Source organism: Neovison vison, chromosome 2, assembly GCF_020171115.1.
Source record: "Neovison vison isolate M4711 chromosome 2, ASM_NN_V1, whole genome shotgun sequence".
Taxonomy (NCBI): Eukaryota; Metazoa; Chordata; class Mammalia; order Carnivora; family Mustelidae; genus Neogale; species Neogale vison.
In genome coordinates, this window is record NC_058092.1 from 18,765,241 (window position 1) to 18,785,541 (window position 20,301).

At 47.0% G+C, this 20,301-nt stretch overlaps 1 protein-coding gene and 1 long non-coding RNA gene across 3 annotated transcripts in view; one reads left to right on the plus strand and one right to left on the minus strand.

Annotated features, from left to right (window-relative positions):
* The window catches only part of RHCE (Rh blood group CcEe antigens), a 36,206-nt gene extending 18,320 nt beyond the window's left edge, over positions 1-17,886 (minus strand). For both annotated transcript variants that reach the window (XM_044237471.1, XM_044237470.1), the window contains exons 1-4: positions 17,736-17,886; positions 8,956-9,142; positions 5,204-5,354; positions 359-509 (exon numbers count right to left, since the gene is read on the minus strand). In XM_044237471.1, coding sequence (XP_044093406.1) covers positions 359-509; positions 5,204-5,354; positions 8,956-9,142; positions 17,736-17,886 — 640 coding nt within the window. The remainder of the gene's footprint in view (positions 1-358; positions 510-5,203; positions 5,355-8,955; positions 9,143-17,735) is intronic.
* LOC122899590 lies at positions 4,285-8,596 on the plus strand. Its single transcript, XR_006383130.1, has 2 exons — positions 4,285-4,384; positions 8,255-8,596. It is a non-coding gene; the product is annotated as an uncharacterized LOC122899590 (long non-coding RNA).
* Positions 17,887-20,301: the final 2,415 nt, after the last annotated feature.

Consider the following 20,301-nt stretch of genomic DNA (forward strand, 5'->3'; position numbering starts at 1 on the left):
GTACTACTATTTTCTTCCCCTTGCTGTCCCTCTCCCCAAAGCTGGCCTCTGCTTTCTCCAGTTGTCCAGTTCCCTCCATTCACATGAAGACAAAAAGATGAGACAAATTGATTTAAACTCAAGGGTAAGGAGTGGCCCATCTCCTGTGGATATTAGTGAAGAGCCTTGCCCTAGAAGGGATTGTGAGTCCATCCAACACTACTTGGGGAGCTAAGTCATCAAGGAGTGGCTCCAAGCACCCCAGGCAGGTTGGTAAAGGAGGGAGATTTTCCCGCAGAGCCACTGGAGAGCCTCCCACTCACTCCCCAGGTTGGGACCCCCCCACCCCCACCCCCCCACAACCCCACCTTGTCCTCACCCAGCATGGTAAACAAACTGGACCTCTTTTCTGTCTGAGTCTTCTCCTGCATCACTGTCTCATTCAGAGACCTCGAGAGGAACCAGGCCACCATCAGCCCAAAATAGGTTGCAAACACGTGGATGTGCATCATGCTTACGTGGGCGTCCACCTGCAACAAAGCCAGCAGGGCAGTGAGCGCCGGCAGCCTTCACACATGTGCCAACTGCCTGTACCTTGGAGACCATTCGGAGCTTCACTTAAGCTCAGGAAGTGTGTCTTAGAATCACTGCACTGGTGTTTGGAGCTTCCCCTGCCTAGCAGCTCCCTTTTCAGAGGGGACCTAGGAGCAGCCACGTATTTATTCCAAAGAAGTTGCTGGTTGGCCTTATCAGTAGCTATTCACCGTTTTTGGCTGAGATCTATTTAGGGGAGACAAAAAGTCACGCGGATGCGCACCCCCACTGCTTCCTACCTTTCAGCAGAAATTATGGAGCGATGAGGGATATAAACGTGGTAGCAGGAAGCAGCCAGACTTGTTATAATACCAAACTTGTGCCTTTAGTAAATTCTTGACATGGGCTAATTTTGCTTTATGAATATCAAAGTTAGTATCAAATAACCACTTATTGGACTATTAGCAAGTCCTGTCAACTCTGCCTTCAAAAGATATCCAGAATTGGCAGAATTGTATCCACCAGCTTTCACTGACCCCACCTTGATTTAAGCCCCACCATCACTACCCCCAAATTATTGCAGTAACCTTCTAACTGGTCTCCCCATTTCCACACTTATCCCTGTACAACTACTTTCCACACAGTAGCCAGAGTGACCCTACCAACATCTATGTCAGCTCACAGCCATCTCTGCTCAGAATTTTCCAATGGTTCCTCTCTCGCTCAATTCAAAGTCTGTGTTCTGGCTATGACTGGTAAACCCTGTGTGACCTGCTCTCCCCTAATCTCCCTGACTTCATTTCTGCTCCACTGCTGACACACTCTCCTCGCTCTTTCTCAAACCCATCAGCACGCTCCCACATCAGTCTCACTTCACTCTGGCCTTTCCAATGCCTGGAATGCAAGGTGGAGGAGTGGCCCACCAGGGGTGCAGGCAGTAAGGGCATGCATTGTCTGGAGAGAATTTAAAGCAATAATAAAAGCTATTAAAAGTCTGTCTGCTTTTTATTACCACCACCCGCCAACAACTCTAAGCAGTGTGGGTGATAAAATACTCCTGTAAGAGGCAGGCCATTCCCACCCCGCTGCCCTTGACCTGCCACTGTGCTCAGACAACCACTTGGCTTGTGCACTCTTTGCCTTCATGTTTAGCTCAAAATTATTTACTAGAGGAAGCCTTCCTTGGCCACCTTATCTAACATTTTATCCGCCCTCAACTCTTCTTAGTCCCTTTCTCATTTTATTTTTTCCCTATGATACTTATCACTATCTAACATGCTGTACAGTTTGCCTATGCGATTGCTTATTGTCTATCTTTCCCTTTGGAATGGAAGGTCCACCACAGTTGGATTTTTCCACTGCAGAAAATATGCCCAGTACTTAATAGGCGCAGGATAAATATCTGTGAAAGGAATGAATGAATGGGAAGGATACATTCACACATTTCAGGCATGCATGAAAATGAAGTTGCCTGTAGTCTTGCATTATTAATGTTCGAGGTCCCCTCCGGGAATCCAGGAAACACACGTGGGGACGACTGACGTGGAACCCTGAACTCATTTCTGGAGTTGCCAGCACTGAAACAGCTCTGGTCGCTGTCTACGGTTTCCCCCCGAGCCTTTCCACTCAATAAACCCCGGCTGAACGGACGTCTTGAGGTGAAGCAGCCAACCCTCAAAATCAGTGCTGAACGCTCCCCTGCACCAACTAAACTAGAAAGTCAACGCCGCAAAGAGAGGAGATAGATGGCTTTGCATCTCTGCGGCCTTTTAAAGTAGGAAAACTTTTACCACGCACCGCCTGCAGCGACCACTTCATCTCTGGGAATTTACCTCTTGCCACGTGTTCACCACATGACCCCGCCCCCACGCTTGCTGCAGCTGATTGGACCAAAGCAGATACGTGGCGGCGTGAGCCAATCAGGTTCTTTCTTACTGGACTGTAGAACTGGGACCAGCTGGTAGGGAAGAGCGTTGTTTCCCGCAGGATCTGGGAGTTAGAATCCCAGAAACGAAATGGGTGGGAGAGAGCATGTTCTCCACTGAAGAGAATGCTGATGTGCACAGAAGTTAGTTGTAGGGAGAGGAATAGAACAAAAGATGGAGAGCATGAACTACCTGGGATTTTAAAGACTTCTCATAGGCAATTCCAGTCCTGAGTCTGGCTGTGATTGCTGGCTGCTATTCCTGCCCACTCTCTGCCTAAAAAAAGCTGCAGTGCAGTTTTCTTCCTTGAAACCAAGGAGTTGAAGTTAGCCCTTATGGCAAGCAGAGAGAAAAAGCAAAAAATGAAAGTATGTCTGGGTGACTCCGTGAGCCCATAGTGAAATGAATGAATGAAGGAATGAACGCATGAATGAGTGCATGCATGCCTGAATGGAGAAGAAAAGTAAGTTCTTTCTTACAGCGGAATGCTAACTAACGGTTGTGGAGGGGAAGATGGAATTAGAAAACCAGTATTGGGGGCCCTGGTTGGCTGAGTCCCTAGAGCATGCGACTATTGTTCTGGTAGTTGTAGGTTGGAGCTCTATGTTGGGTGTAGAGACTAATTAAAAATAACATCTTTTTTTTTTTTTAAAGATTTTATTTATTTGACAGACAGAGATCACAAGTAGGCAGAGAGGCAGGCAGAGAGAGAGAGAGAGGGAGAAGCAAGCTCCCTGCGGAGCAGAGAGCCTGATGTGGGGCTCCATCCCAGGACCCTGGGATCATGACCTGAGCCAAAGGGAGAGGCTTAACCCACTGAGCCACTCAGGTGCCCCTTTTTCTTTCTTTCTTTCTTTCTTTCTTTTTTTTTTAAGATTTTCTTTATTTGTTTGAGAGAGAGAGGGAGAAAGAGAGCATGAGCAGGGGGAGGGGTGGAGGAAAAGGGAAAAGCTGACTCCCTGCTTAGTGGGGAGCCCAATGTGGGGATTTTTCCCTGGCACCCTGAGATCATGATTGAGCCAAAGTCAGATGCCTAACCAACTGAACCACCCAGGTACCCCACCACCACCAAAAAAGAGAAAGAAAACCAATATTGACAATCATCTAATTGATTCAGGCAAAAAACAAAAACAAAAAACAACAGATGCTAAAGTCAGTGGGTGAAAGTTTGATAAGAAACAGGATCTGACAGACTATTGTCTCCCTCACACAATGCTTATTAATTACAAAGGGGAAAATAGTAACTTGACAATGGAAAAGCCTGGACATCTTAACAGGTGACGAGAATTAACATCCTTAGTAATGGGCCCAATGGACAACATGTGTCTCTTGATACATGCACTGAGAAGGACACAACATCACTTCTTCTGTGTAATTCCTGCCAAAAATGCACACCTTCCAACTAATCATGAGGAGACAGTAGACAAACCCACATCCTACAAAATAACTGGCTTGTAACCTCAAAACACATCAAATTCATGAAATATCAAGAAAAACAAAGAAACTTCCAGATTGAAAAAGTTTAAGGAGGCATGAGAACTGAATGCAAAGTGTGATTGTATATATATATATATATATATATATATATATGGAAGATATATATATATCTTTTTGGTCATATATATATATATATCGCTGTAAGAGGATATTATTGGGAAAATTGGTGAAATTTGAATAAGATAATATTATGTCAGTATTAATTTCCAAGGTTTGTTAATTAAACTTAATTATGTAAAAGAATGTCCTTGATTTTTTTTTAAAGGTTTTATTTAATCATTTGACAGAGAGAGAGGGAGAGAGAGCACAAGCAGGGGAAGCGGCAGACAAAGGGAGAGGAAGAAGCAGGCTCCCTGCTGAGCAGGGATTCCCTACATGGAGCTCCATCCCAGGACCCCAGGATCATGACCCAAGTGGAATGCAGATGCCTGACCAACTGAATGACCCAGGTACTCCAAGAATGCCCTTGTTTATAGGAAATATACGCTGAAGTTGTTAGGGGTTAAAATAAAGTCATATAGACAGATGAAAAGAACCAAAAATTAGTAAATAATAAGAACTTCAAATCTAAGCTTCTAGACCATTGTTCCTTTTTTTTTTTTTTTGAATAATTTATTTAATTATTTGACAGAGAGACAGTGAGAGAGGGTACACAAGCCAGGGGAGAGAGAGAGGGGAGAAGCAGGCTTCCCGCTAAGCAGGGAGTCTGATGCAGGGCTCAATCCCAGGACCCTGGGGTCATGACCTGAGCCGAAGGCAAATGTTTAACGACTGAGCCACCCAAGCGCCCCTAGACCATTGTTCCTTTTCCCTCCCCAAACATCTCCAGCACCCTTGAAGGATGCACCGGCAGACTACACTCCTTGCTGATTATCCACCTGCCTCTTGGTCTCTAAGGATTTCAGCACCTGCCTTACCATCTTTCTCTCCATCACCCCTCCAGGTCATCATCTTGATCCATCCAACTCTCTCTCTCTGTTCCTTGACGCTGTCTCTTCTAATAACTTGCCAACATTAGACTTCTGCCACCCATATGCGCTGTCAAACCTTAGACCTTGTCATCACGAGTGACTACACCACCACCAGTTAAAACCATTAGGTTGCTATATTTAAACACTTAATATAGGTCACAATTTTGGAACCCCATTTGGGTCTGTCTTCATAATTTTTAAATCCCAGAAACTCCACCAAATGGAGGTAGTACCCACACCCGTCCACCTCCACACCCCTCCTCTCCAAAGTCCCCTCCTCACAGCACCGTGACTCACATTGAGGTAGTGCCTGTCAATCATCATCATGGTGACAAAGACCGTCACCTCCACCAGTGCCATCAATGTCAGCTGCAACAGGTTGGTCTTCCCCAGCACGGCACCCACTGAGATGAGCACAGACATAGCACTCATGGTGGCTAGCTTAATTCTGGGAGAGAGAGAGACAGGAATGACCGAAAAGGATCCTCTCATTCATTACTCATTCATTCACTCATTCAACAAGCCTGGCACTGTCTAAAATCTAGGGACACGGTAGGAGATTCCATCCTAATGGGAACTGATGCTGCCCCATATGGGGCCTCCGTGGGCTTCTTCCCCCATCAGGGTGGCATCAGGGCGAGAAATTGAACTGCACATACTCATTCACACTGAGGCCATTCTGAATTTCTCGTAGGAATATTATGGTGAGTTACAGAGGCTGATTGTTCCCTCAAGAACCCCTTCTAGTGTCTGACAACTGGGTTTCTGCCCACAGCTTCTCTTCTGTCCGCATCTCATAAAGATGCTCAATAGAGGGCGCTCTTCACCTGCTGGCCTGCCAGCCATTCAGCCACCCGCCTCCGTTTCCTTAGTCATGGAGACAGTTTAGAAGTAGGACAAACCTGCTTCCAGTCCCAGCTTTTTCACTTGAGCAACTATTTAATCTCACTGAGCCTGTTTCTTCATCTGTAAAATAGGAGTGATGATAATATTTATCTCATGGTAGTGCTGTGGGGATTAGAAGGAATATCTGTGCTTGTGTGTCCAGCTCTGTGATTGGCACAGAGAACTAAATCAGGAGTAGAAGCCCGCATTATTAGCACTACTGCTGATTCCTTCCTTCCCTTGACAAATGAGCTAGCTCAGTATGGGGATTTAGGAGAAAACAGTTCGTTTTCAAGGCACTTGTGATCCAGCTGTGGAGATGGGGCTGACATTGTGAGTCTGTCTGCTAAGACTATCCATGATATTACATGGCTAGAGGGGTTCCCTGGAGGAAGAGAGCAATGTGTACTGGACTCATCAGGGAGGGCTTCCTGGGGGAGGTGGCAATGAGCAGAATAATCATGGTGGTTAAACCAATCCACTCTCTCCAGTCACCGTGCTCTGAGACCAACTCCCCTCCTTGATGCTACAACCACCACTACAAAATAATGATAATTTGTTAAGCATTATGTGTAACAGGCTTACAAGTACACCACCTCATTTAAGTTTTAATCTTCTAAGTGGCCCTCTAGAAATGGAGGGTACCATTCAGTACCTCTACATTACAGAAAAGGACTCTTTTGGCCTTAACAGTAGCTAATGACAAATGTGAGATCCAAACCCAGTCAGCCTGGATCTAAAGCTTGCGTTCTGGAGTCTGGACACAGCCTCCCCAGTATTTGCTGCCAACGTAGTACCTTGCTTAAGGCCCAAAGACTTCAGAGGGACAATCAGCAGAGGGCCAAGGGCCTGGAGAAGGAGTCTCTTAGGGATCAGGAGTTATTTAGAACAGGAGTTAGAAAATTTCATTGTGACTGGCCATGTTATGTCTTTTGGTGAGTGTTCACTTAATAGGCAAGGGTCTAATTCAAGAGATGCGTGCGGGTGGTAGGATGTCAGACCCCAGGGGCCAGTTGGCGCTGGGGAGTTGTTGAGACTGTGAAGTGCAGTGTTCAGGAGTGCAGTCTCCAATCCAGCCAGCCTAGCTAGGTTGGTCACCCTTCCTGGCTGCGTGATCTTGGGCAAATTACTGAACCACTCTGTGCCTCAGTATCCTCATCTGTAAGGTGGAGGCCAGGCCTGTGAAGCTGTCACAAGGGTAAAGTGAGTTAATATGTGTCAAGCACAGTAAGAGGGTTGCTTATGGCTGCTTATCCTCCAAGGGAGCCCTCCTGAACCTCTCAAAATACAGTGTTAAAAATATCACAACTTTCAGGGTTCCTTTTATTTTCATTTTGGTTTCAATAACCATTTAGGAAGTCATTATTGCAGGAGGAAAATGAAGGACAAAGCTGAGCAGGACAGGCCCCTGCCCCGAAGGGACTGGTCATCAGTGACTCAAGGCAATTCAGTGCCAAGTCAGGCAACACAGTGTGGGTGAGGCCAAGGGAGAAGGGGAGGACCCAGTCGGGAGGTAGGCCTGGGACCCGCCCCCTGAACCAGCCATGTCCTCAGAAAGGTCAGGAAGGAGCTCATTGTTCAAATCTGTGAAGCCAGTCCCAGTGGGGGTCACAGCTGGGAGGATCCAGGCTGTCCAGAGTGGGGCAGGGGAGCTCACTCAGGCTGCAAATGGTCTCTTCTTGTCTCCCTGGACTGAGTCAAAAACAAGTTGGCTGCTGTGGGCGAGGTACCTTAGAAGGAACAGCCCAGTTAGGCCTGTACGGTAAGGGGCAAGAGGCTGAAGGTTTGTGAGACATTAAACCAAGGCAGCAGAAAGGCCGGACCAGGGCCACCACTGTCAGAATTCTTTCAGACAGTAACCTTTGCCTCTTCCCAGCTGTTTTTTGGCTGTGGGAGCAGACGAGTGGGTATCGAATCCCCATGGGAATTAACTCTAAAACTTGTTAGAAGAAAAAATGTGGAGGGTTTTTTCAGGGCCAATAGGGAACTGACTTGTCTATGGTTCATGTCATAACCACCCTGGAGGGTGTGGGAAGGGGTTGCAGATAGTAAAAAGCTAAAACCATTGCCACCACTTAGCCGTGTGACCCTTGGCAAATGCTTTATGTTCTCTGAGCCTCTACTTCCTTGCCTGTCCACTAGTCTGACCCCTACTGGAAGGGTTAAACAAAATAACGTTTGTGCACTGCCTGGCACTGTGCCTCGCTTGTGGGGAGATGGTCAACAGCAGTGCCCAGAGGTTTAGCAGGTTTCAGAGGGATAGATGGAGTGACCTGGAGAGGTGGCCGTTCCCCCAGATGCCTAAGGTGGGATTTCCCATCATCTGGGCAGGACAGAGATTCAGATTTGGGTAAGAGCAAAAACACTATACAAGGTAACTTTTACCGAGTTTCTCCTGTCAAATGCCAATGCTTTTTTTATGATTTTTCTAAAATTTTTTGTCCTTTTTTTTTTTTTTTTAAGGTAGGCTCCATGACCAACATGCGGCTTAAACTCACGCCCCTGAGATCAAGGACTGCACGCTCTACCATCTGAGCCAGCCAGGTGCCCCGTGCTAATGCCTTAAAAAAAAAAAAAAAAAGTGTACAGCTTGATGGATATAGATATCTATCCCCTTGTGTAACCATTACCCAGGATAACACAGAGAACATTTACTGTGCCTCATAAGGTTCTTTTGTGCTCCTTCCTAATCAATAACCATCACCTTCCTCTAGCTACATGGTTAATGCTGTTAGTTTTTTAGAATTTCATATATATGCATTTAAATGGATCAAAAGTAATTTAAAGGCATGGCTATTTCTTGTTCCTGACATTTGAGGACTAAGAGTACTTCTTTGTTTTCAAGAGACTGTGACATTTCTATTTCTTTTCTGTAATCTCTATTAATTTTTCTTTGAACCCATATTGCTTGTGTAACTTTATAATATCATACTCAATAATAAAGAAAGAAGTTAGAGAGGGCTGGAGATCTGGGTCCAGGGTTGTCAGATAAAATATAGGATTCCCATTGCAATTTGAATTTTAGATAAACAGTGAATAATTTGTTAGCAGATATCCTCAATATTGCATGGTTTCGAGGGGACTTCCCAGCTCTTCTAGAACCAGCCCTCTTGGGGCCCATACCCTGAAGGACCCAAGAAATGATATAGCTGTCATCTAGTTACCTGGACAGTTTGATGACCACCTTGTTCTGGAAGTGCTGATCCAAGAAGCCATCCATCAAGACTGCCCACTGCACCCCTAGGGCCAGCAAAAAGAGGTTGAAGGCCACGCTGCTCCAGCCGTATCTCCGCAAAGACAAGTTGAGGAAGCCAAAGCCAAGGGCCGCCACGATGGTCACGTCCTGGAAGACTGCCCAGGAGCAAATATGGAGAAGGAGCAAGAGAAGCAGACAAGATAGAAAGTTAGAAATCAGAAATCAGAATTTATAGAGCTTACAGAATTAGAATTTACATACATTCTGTAGGAATTTACGGGACGGCAGCTGGAAGGGATCATTAAAGAGTGCTTGGGTGAGTTAGTTTGCCTCTATGAGCCTGAGTCTTCTCATCTGAATAATGGGGGCAGTGCATACCAGGCAGGGTTGAGGTAAGGATACAATGAGCTAATGCCGGGGAAACACAAAGGCAGGGCCTGGCCCATAGTGAGTGCCCAGTAATTGTGGCAATTACTGTTATCATCAAACTTAACAATACAAACATGGATAAAGCATCTGAACCAGTGCTTGGCGCACAGTTGACATCGAGTAGAGGTTATCACTATGGCTTCCGGGAAGCAGATTTTAACCTGATCGTGTGCATGAGAAAGTAAGATTATGGAAGCCGATGACTCGGCCCAGAAAAGAGGGGCAGAAGGAGACTCAGAGGTTCTTTGGTAAGAATCAAATTACCTTTGCAGAAAGCAGTTTTCTCCCTTTGTCTCTTGCTGGGAGGGACCCAGTGGGCCGGCAGAAAGCACCAGGGCCATCTGAGGGACCCTCCCCTTTTCTAGCCTTGGACCCTGTTCAGGGGCTGCTGCGGCAAGTGAGTGCGAGAGACCTGCCTAAGGGCAATGAGAGGTCATGCAAAAGGGAAAAGGTGGATGCTTTAATTCGATTCCAAGTTTGAAAAATGGGTAGCAGCTTGACCAACTTGGGTTTGAAATCAGGAATCTGGAACTTTCTGGATGTGTGGCTTCATCTAGTTATTTAAAGTCTCTGAGCTTAATAATAGCCTATATTTATTAAGTGTTTCCCATGTAGCAACACTGTTGTTGTTTTTTAAAGTAATCTCTACGCCCAGTGCGAGGCTTGAACTCACCACCCTGAGATCAAGAGTCACATGCTTTCCAGCCCGCCGCCCCTGCCCCCCCCCAACTACCCCGGTTTTAATCACATCATACAGACCAACCTGCTTCCTTCTCCCAGTCACCCTTCAAGGTCAGTGCTATTATCACCATTTCACAGATGTGAAAACTGAGCCACAGAGGAGTTAAGTAACCTGCCCAAGCTCTCCCAGCCAGATTAAAACCCAGATGATCTGCTCTGAAGCTTGTGCCTTTACCTACACTATCTGTTCTTTGTCTTCTCATCTGTTGAATGGGAAAAATAACCACACTCTTCGTCTGGGGGCCAGAATTCAATGATTATAATGCACCCAATCGCTCACTGTTTCAGCAACAAACACCAACTATTTCCCATGTACAACTGCCTGGAGAGAGAACTTGATAGAATTTGTCCCCTCCATGGGTTATTATTTTTGAGTTTGGGAGGGTTTTCCTTGTTTTTTTTTTTTTTTTCCCTTGATGTTTAAGTTTCCTACAACCAGCATGCAGACAATAAAAACAAACAAAACACACACAGATGAAAAACCACATAGACTTCAAGTTTAGACAGTTCTGTTTCATCCCAGCTCTATCCTTCCCCATTAGGTTAAACCATCTTAAAATTGCCAACATTTGACCATTTTTGACCTACAAAAATGGCACTTTACATGCTTCAACCTCATAGCTGCATGGCCTTGTAGGTAGCTTACTTTCCTCACCCACTCAATAAGGGCAATCGTGCCCACCTCAGAGGGAGCCGAGAGCTGAAGAAGGTGATGTTTTGTTCAAGGGCTTGGCATAGCACCTGGTGCGAGGAGGATGCTCAGGAAATGGTGGCTGTCCCCCCTTCCCGCCACCACCATCCACACCATCACAGTAATAAGAACCCACCTGGTCTCCGCTGGCTTTCAGCCCTGGCTCTGATCATGACAGGGAAACACTCATTTCCAGAACTCTCCAAAGACTCAGAAAGCCCCTTCAAGTCACGTTTAAATTTACCTTCACTGAGAAATGCACAGGGTCTTGCATGTGAGACGTGGGTGGGGATTGATGCTCCCCAAACCATCTGGTCACACCAGGACCTCCTGAGGTGGTCCTGAGGACCCTCACCCCTGAGGACCTCCAAAGGTCTGGGAACTTGGGGAGTGGGTGAGAAATGGCATTGATTCCACTTCTTGCCCCTTCTCCTGTGCCGTGAGGGAGAGGGAGGTGCAGGCAATGTTTCTGTCTCCTGCTTACATCCTCTTAAGAGTGGGGGTGACAGGACATGTTTTGTATAGGGAGTTCCTCTTGGGATTGCTCAGATTCCTTCAGGAGCCAAGCAGGAAACTCTGTGTATGAAAGGTGCAATGCATATTTGGGAGCGGTAAGGCCCGTGGCCAACTAGAGACTGCACACCCAGCCATCCCGTATTAAGTCCTGCTGTTAAAGCAAACACATCTGCCCAACAGCAGCGACACCGTATGCGTGGGGTCCACCACGTGTGTGGGGAAAACCTTTCATTTTCCTCCCATTTCACAGAAGCAGACCAGAGAGAGCCTGTGACTTCCTCAAGACCACACAGCATGCTAGGAGCAGAGCCATTCTCTGTCCAGGTACAGTGCTCTTGTTTGCCCCCCTGAGGGACCCCATGCAGGTCCCCTCCCCTCTTGGGGCTTCAGTTTCTCTCTCTGTAAACATGGGAGTGACTTGGTACTCTCCATGGCCTTCACAGCTCTGGCATATTCTGAGGAGAGAATCAATGGGTGGGGAGAAGAGGGTAACCAGGATAGGGCAGAGGTGGGGCCCTAAAGATTAGAGAGTCCAAGGATCTGGGCTGGGGGGTTTATCAGGCACAGCTGCCATCCCTGTCGCTGCTGCCAGGTGTAGGAGCTCAGGGCCTTCCTCCCCAAGGCCCCACACTGTCCCTGAGGGATGTGGGGCGAAGTCAGGGGCAGTTTCTGGGAGCTATTGACAGACGGAGCCCATTCACCCCAAATGCGTGAGTCAGTAACATGAGATTTCAGGCCTGTCTTTACTCTCTGCCCCCTCCCACTACCTCATCCAGCCTCCCAGAGCTCTGGCACACACACACCCCAACTCCTCCTCAGTCTCAGCACGGGAGCCCCACTTCAGGGCTGGGTCCCAGCTCAGGGCATTCCCAGTGGTGCAAGCCTCCCCCCTCAGATTCTGCGCTGCACCCCAGATCAGCTGCTGGGCTGATAGGCACAGGGACTCTAAGGTGTTGGCTGGTGATAAGGTGTGGAAGTGCTACGGGGCCCCAAAGAGTAGGTCCCAGTGGGGAATACTACGGTTGAAGACAGTCGTTCAGGAGAATGTTATGAAAGCCCCATGACTTGCAGGAAGAGTCTAAGCTGACTTAGACTTCCAGTGGTGTGAGAGGAGGTGATGATGACCAGCATTGTAGGAACAGGCACGAGTGTGGTGCCCTCCACACACCAGGCACCATTCTAGAAGCCTTCTGGCTTTCACCTACTATAGCTTCATGCCATAGGTACTATTTATTACCCACCTCTTACAGGTAGCAAAGGGAGGCCCAGAGAGGCGCTGTAACTAGCCCAGGTCACACAGCTAGCACATGGTGAGCGATCGGAATGCTGACCATCTGGGTTTAGCCACGATGCGTCATGCCGCCCCACAGAACACGGGGTATAACGGTGAAGACTCTGAGTCAGGTTGTCAGGGCTCAGAGCCTGCCTGTACCTCTGTGTCCCAGCTTCCTAATCTGTAAAATGGGTATGAAACAATGGCACCTGCTCAGAGGATTTCTGTGAATAATTTCACTGGCTCATGCAAATCACTTAGCCCGGCACTGGATACGCAGAGTTAGTCACTATTATATTGTGCCTGCCACTTGTTGGTTATATGACTTTGGGCAAGACTGCTCCCCCCTCCTCTGGCCTAGCTGCCCCTGTGATTCTAGTTCTGTGTTTCCACCCACCTCTGCTCCTTCCTCTGGTCTGTAGGCACTTAAGCACCGACAACTCGGAAGCCAGAACCAGCTTCTGGCCCTTAAGTTCTAGGCTCAACTTCCACACTCTTCTATCCACAGCTGACTGGGAAGACCTCTGAGGCCCCAACTGGGACCATCCATAGAGCCCTAGGCTGACTTCTGTTTCCCAGTGGCCTCTACTCCCACCCTACCTTCACCCCTACAGCATCCTGGAATAGGAAAAAAGATGTCCCAGTCAAGGGGGCAGCCAAGGCTAAGATGTGGAACATTGTAGGATTTGGGGGTACTGTGTTTACATGTCAGTGGAAAAGCTCCTCTTGTCTTTTGGTAGCTCTCCTCCCTTTGGGGAGCAGAGGGAAGGGGGACCTGGGTAGTATCCACAGTGCAAGGTCCAGTATGTTTCCCCAATGTGGCACTCCGAGGGCAGGCTCTATGTGTAGATGGTTATAGTAATGGCTCCCAGTGAATCATGCCTTCCAGTATAGACCTCTCCCTCCTAGGTTGGGCCTTTTGATTTGCTTGGGCCAATGCAACATTAGTCAACATGTGACAGAGTTTTGAAAAGCACCCACTCATGAGGGCTTATCCTCTTTTACTGCTATAACTCTTCTGAAGCACTTAATCACGATCGTAAACAAATTAAATGGTTGCTTTTTTCAACCATTAAGTTTGGGGGCGGTTTGTTATGCAGCAATAGCTAGTTGCTGCACTCTACTTCTCCTAAGCATCTCGCAGTCACCTCAACCCCAAGCCCAGAATGAATATATCATCGTTCATTTACTGTCCAACCTGTTCATCCCCTTCTGCTTCTGTTCTCAGGAACTGGCACTTCCATATACCAAAGCACATGTCTGAAGCCATCCTTAAACCCCTCCTTCACATCCATCAGGTACAACTCTTTTGATCTCCTAGATGTCTCTTGAATATTTTGACACCTTGCCTTTTCGGTGTCCCTCCCCATTTGGCCTCGTCACTGGCTGTGCAGACCAGTGGTCATCGGCATAGGGAGCACACACCTCAGAAGGTGCTCCAGATGATCCCCAGGGGCTCCTGGAAGAAGATAAGAGTCCTTCCAGTTTTTATAAAACTATAAGAAATTGAAGTCTATTCATAGTGAAAATGAACACTCTTAATCTGTCTTTATGTGTGCTCATTCATTCAAACCTTCCAACAATAAATTGAAAAAGTACTGTTGTCACGTGACCCAGGTTGAAATAGAGGCCAAGGGAGATAGAATAATTTGCCCAAGGTCTTGCAGCTAAGGGGCAGAGGCTTAAATCAGAGGTTAAATCAGTCTGGCTCCCGCGTTTCTCAAACTCTCGTGTGGGTAAGAATTGCTTAGAGGGCTTGGTAAAACACGGTATGCTGGGGCCCACCCTGAACATTTCTGATCAGGAGATATGGATCAGGGCCCAGGAATCTGCATTTCTAACACATTCCTGAGCTGTTAGTGACTGAGGGGGCGTAGTCTGGGGACCACACTCTGGGAATCACTGATCTGGGCTATCCTACCTCCAAAGGCCTTGGTGAAGTTTGCAGCTCTGTAAGTATTTAAGACCCACAGACCCAGGAGCCTTCCCTGCTTGCTCAGGATGTCAGACAGTTTTTAGTCTCCTAGCTTTGGAAGGGGTCCCGAGGGAATGTTGGGCCCCGGGGAAGAGGGTGATGTGTTTCTCTGTATTCATCAGGTTGCAATGAATGGCAGGGTTTTGTTTGGCTTTTTGTTTTAAATTCGATTCTTTATTATGGAAAACATTAAGCATATTCAAAAATAGAGTTGCATGGTGAATGTCATGTACCCATTCCCAGCTTTGATGACTGTCACTTAGGGCCGATCTGGTTTTTATTATCTTTTCCACTTCTTTCTTTTTTTTTTTTTTTTTTCTTCTTTCTGGCATAAAGCAAGCCCCGGCCATTGCTTCATTTCAATACACCTCTCTAGCAGATAGGGTCTTTAAAAAAAGCCCCATCATGCTATTATCAGACTTAACAAAACTAACAACAATTCCTGTATACCATACGGGATTCATGCTGATTGCCTCAAAAATGTCCTTTTGGAATTGGCTGCTTTGAATATTGAGTTCACATTGACTGGATTAGATCAAGTGAATTGACACATTAAGTAACCTAGTTTTAGCTCAACTAACCTTCACATAATGGACTAACAACTCCTGCCTAAAACCACAGAATGAAGACAAAACCATAATGGCAGCCAAGCGTATGAGAAAAAAGGGCAGAGCAATGTTTCTTGTGCAAACCCTTCATTCGTCACATTCAAGGTTAAAAAAAGTCAGTCTAATTAGATCTGACAAGAAGTCAACCAGAAGAATTTGCAGTTATCAAGAAGACTCTAGGAATGGATTTACAGCCACTCTCAGTAATGGGAACAATGGACCTTGCCTTGAGATTGACTGGCACCATCAATCATCAGTAATTTGAAAACATTGTATATTTCACTCGACCTCTTCCAAATTTTCTAATTTGTGTGTATTCTTATAATGTACAAAACATATTCATGCAGCAGTACTAGGTGATGACATGTAAGTATGGTACATGCTTGAAAGATGGTGTATGTGATCAGAAGCATTTGAAGCCCTCTGGTCCATACTACACACAAGCCATATGCTGGTCTCCCACCTCAAGTCATGGCCCTTTCCCTTACCCACCCCCACCCCCATTAGCCCTGGAATGGTTTTCTCCATAACCTGAACCCAAACTCACCAAACCCCTGCTTCCTATCAGCTCAGCAGCAAGATGGTCAGGCTCCTTACTCAACCCAGTGGGTCCATGATGCCCTACTGCCTTTTTTGGGCTCCAGTGTTGCAATATTAAGCCCTAACCTAGTCCACTCCAAGGAGTGCACACACCAACTCTTGCTGTCCTCTCACTCTGGATGATGATCCATTTTCACATGGTTAACTCCTACCAAGCCTCCAAGACATGGCTGGTCAGTTACTTCCTTCTAGAAGCCTTCCCTGACACCATCAACTCCCCTGCCTGGGTTGTGAGCTCTCCTCTGTGCTTCCATGTAAAGTGAGTGTCCGAAGACACTTTTTTTCTTTCTTTCTTTTTAAGATTTTAAATTTTTATTTATTTGAGAGAGACAGAGGGAGAGGGAGAAGCAGACTCCCTGCTGAGCAGGGAGCCCAAAGCAGGGCTCGATACCAGGACCTGAAGATCATGACCTGAGCCGTAGGCAGATGCTCAACCATCTGAGCCACCCAAGTGCCCTGAGGACACTTTATTTCTGTGTTAGCAGCAGAGCAGAGGGGATGAAGAACGTGCACCCTTGTGCCAACATACAGAGTTGAAATACTGGCTCTTACACCCACTGGTTATGTGAAAAGTGACTCAAGCTTGCTGGAAAATGGGGCAGTGAAGCATAGTGGTTAAGGGCATGGAAGCTAAAACCAGGCTGTGCAAATTTCAATTTGCTGTGCTGTCCTAGTTGAGTGACTTTGTGCAAATTATTCAACGTCCATGTGCCTCATTTCCTTATATGAAAAACAGATCACAATCGTACTGCCTCATGGGATTGTTGTCAGGGTTCAATCTAAAGCATTGAAACTGTGCCTGGTACATAGTAAGAGTTCAATAAATATTAACTGATTAGCCCATGTCTAGATCCCCCACTGGTTGTAATACAGGGTTGAATGAATACATGCGTGAATGAATGGCATGCATTGAATTACATTGTATTGGACTGGAAAAAATGAAAGTGAAGTGAAATGAACTTCAGTTTGGCTAAGCCTTGTTCGTCAGGCACTAAGGGCCCCTCTCTGGGCCGGCTACTGAGCTAGTGCAGAGGCTTCTCTCCCCAGGTCATCTCTTTGTCCTGCTTACTGCTGCCGAGAGCCCGGTGAGGCTTTTCCTCTGCTTTCAGCTAACTAGCCCGTTAATGTCACTCAGGAAGAAGTGGGCACTCAACCAGACTGGGGCTTCAGCTTTGTCTCAGGGAGGACACTCAACAAGGCCCATCCATTATCATAGATAAGAGACTGGCCCAGTGAGATGCTTGAAACTCATCTCAATTTTTTTTTTTTTTAAAGCAAAAGCCACACCATGGGGGACATATGTCTTGTTTACAGTTGTTCTCATCACAGTCTGTGAACATTTTTAGCTGCATATAAAATCACAACCATCCTACACTCCTCTTCAGCCATACCTTATGGCCCTGGATTTGCAAACAGAATGTAGACTTCCCAGCCAATGAGTGAGAAGGAGAAGCCTGGGGCTGGGGGAGGGGAAACAGAGTCACGCTACCCAAAGGAGGGTGGTACAGAAATGAGCAAAGAGACACACACACACACACACAAAAGGAAACAAAAACTAAAAGCCGAACAATGTGAAATTCCTCGCTGCTCAGGAGAAAGGGGAGGAAGGGACAGAAAAGCAGAGACTTACGAAGACCATTTGGCAAAGGAAATTCTAGAAAAACAGAATAGGAGACCCCTCACTGCCCTGACAAATCAAGGAAGGCTTCATGGAAGAGATGTCCACGCTGATCCTTAAAGGGGGAGCCTAAGTTGTTGGCTGGTCTCTGCGCAACCTATAGGAGAAGGTGTGGGAACCCATTTATTCAGAGACTTTGTGGAGAGGAACATGTAGGCCCCTGGAGGACCACAGACCTTCTCACTTCCCCTGTTCCTGCTATTCGCCTCTGTGACCACCTCCCCTCTGGACACTCACCTCGAAAAGTCCTCATGAGCTGCTTCGGCGGATCCTGTGACAAAGTGTCATAGGAGGTGAAAAAGAAGAAGATGACAACGAGAGCCGCCTCCAGCATTAGGGTCCACAGGGGCAGGCAGCGCCGCATAGACGGTGGGTACTTAGAGCCCATCCTGTGTCCGTGTCTGTGTGGCACCTGCACCCGCTCCAGGCATCACCCCTCTGCCCCGACCCGCACTCCAGGGAGCGATAGCGGAGATACCCGCCAAAAACCTTATCTCCGGCCGCAAGGCTGGCTTTGTTGGCCTGTTGAGGGAGTTAACACAGAAGCAGAGGGACTATGACGGGCAGGGGAAGAAATGCATTTATTCCAACGCGACCCCATTCATCGAATCACTCACTTATTTGTTCATTCAACAAGCAGTTGCTCTGTTCCTACTCTAGGGCAGGCACGGTGTGCAGTTTCCAAAAGGGCGTCCATTCACTGGGCACCCACACAAGAGAACCCTCCTTTGCTCTTGACTTCAGTTTAACCTCCCCATCTCCTTACAAGGTGGAGTGGATCAGCACTCCTAATTTACAAATGGGAAAACGGAACCTCAGGGGGAGCTTTGGATTGACAAAATTTCTCTTTTAAAACCTTACCCAGTGAACTCTTACTAAGAATGTATTGAATGAGAATGAATGAAGTGAAAGCAAAGAAAAACACTAAGCCCTGAGGAAGATCCAGACAGAACCCCCGGGGAGCTAACTCTGTAGAGTTACATGGTTGGAATTATTTATATTTGGATCTGTATTTAAATCTACTTGTTTGTAAATCTTTTAAGGGTAGGTGGGGGAGAAGAAAGGAGGCTTGGGTCTAGCTCTAGTAAAAACCTGGTGGAGTCCTGCCCAAGCCCTAGGCTGTAGCTGTCTCCAAGTCTGGTCACCTCTTCACAAAACAACCCAGGACTCTGCCTGGGGCATATGTACTTATAGTATATGAGGCAGGCCACCAGCTTCAGGACCCCTGTCCCAAAGCTGGGGGCAGGCAGTCCCCTGAAATGTGCTTTAGGGTGCCTGGGATGCAGTTCTGACCCTGCAGCTAACTTTTGTAGCCCCCATCCATGGGCCATGGGCAGATGGTCTGATCTATAATAAGCATAAAGAAAGGGAGGGAGGGAGAAAGGAAGGGAAGGATTGAAATTTTCTTACCTTCTACACTGGCCGCAGCTTCTGGCCTTTGAGTGTAGACTGAATTTATGGGGCCTCAAGTAATAAAACTAGACTAGGAATTGCAGGGAGGCAGATTTTGGCCCACCATGGGTGGATTCTTTATTGACCATTACGGCTATCCGGAGAAACAGGCTATTCATGTGGTAGTGAGCACCCTGTCCCTAGCAGAATGCAAACAGAAGCTGATGGTTACATGTCAGCGAAGTCTTGGAAGTGATTCATATGCAGTGTGCAAGAGATTTTAATCACCCAGAAGAATCTTGTCATTCTGTTTTTAGATGAAGAAACTCACAACAGAAGGTCATACCCAAGGTCATACAGTCAGCTGATATCACTCTCTTCTTGCTCAGTGTGGCTTTATTTGCAGAAGGAAAAAAAAATTGAAAGTAACCTAAATGTCCAGTAGTAGGGGACTGGCAAATAAGCTACAGGACACACATCATGGTCCTGAACATACGTGGAAAATCCAGAGGAAAATGCTTTTAACGTTCATCAAAAGTGACACAGAGAATATACTATTGGGTGGAAAAGCAAGTTATGGTACAGTGTGTACAATATGTTCCCACTTTTGTAAAAAATAACAATAATAAAACCATATGTTAGTGCATGCATGGGGGGAAAATGGCTGCGAACCACCGACACCAGTTCCTTTTGCTCTAGATGTTTCCTGGAGCTAACACTCACCAAGCACTTACCCTTGGTAGGTACTGTTCTAGGTACATGTATGAAACCAGTTAAACCCTGGGAGGGGGGTCCTATTAGCCTTACACTATAAAGGTGCAGAAGGGTCATGTGATTTTGTCCAAGGTGACAGGACAAGTAAGTAGGAGAACTGGGATTTAACCCAGACCCAAAGCCCAGATTGAGCAACTGGGCGTTCAGCCATGTAACTGTGGCCCAGACGACTTCTAAGTCCTCTTCAACATCTAGGAACATGGGATTCCCAGTCCTCTGTCCCCCTCAACAGTAGCAATAGACAGAAGGTAGCCTGACCCCTAGAGATCAGAGATAGAACTCTCCATTCCTTCATGGTCACCCCATGATTCTGATTTCTGGCCCTCAGCACTTCCTGAGAACTGGGTTTGCATAAGGAGAGGGCTCCCCTGTGTGGGGGATGAACAAACATGACCTTAGCTGGGCTGGGTCCTGTACCAGCACCTTGTAAACCAGGGAACTGGACTCACCTGCCCAGGGACACCAAAGGTCAGCCAGATGAACATGAAGATTTTCAGCCACTGCTGGCTCCTGTGCCTGGAGCCCCCCCGATGGTTGTGTTTATCCTCTGGCCAGCACAGTGTGGGTGGCAGCTGGTTCCACACCCCCGGAAACCCCTATGCAGACTGCTCCTGCCCCAGTCAGGGACTGACTGCTT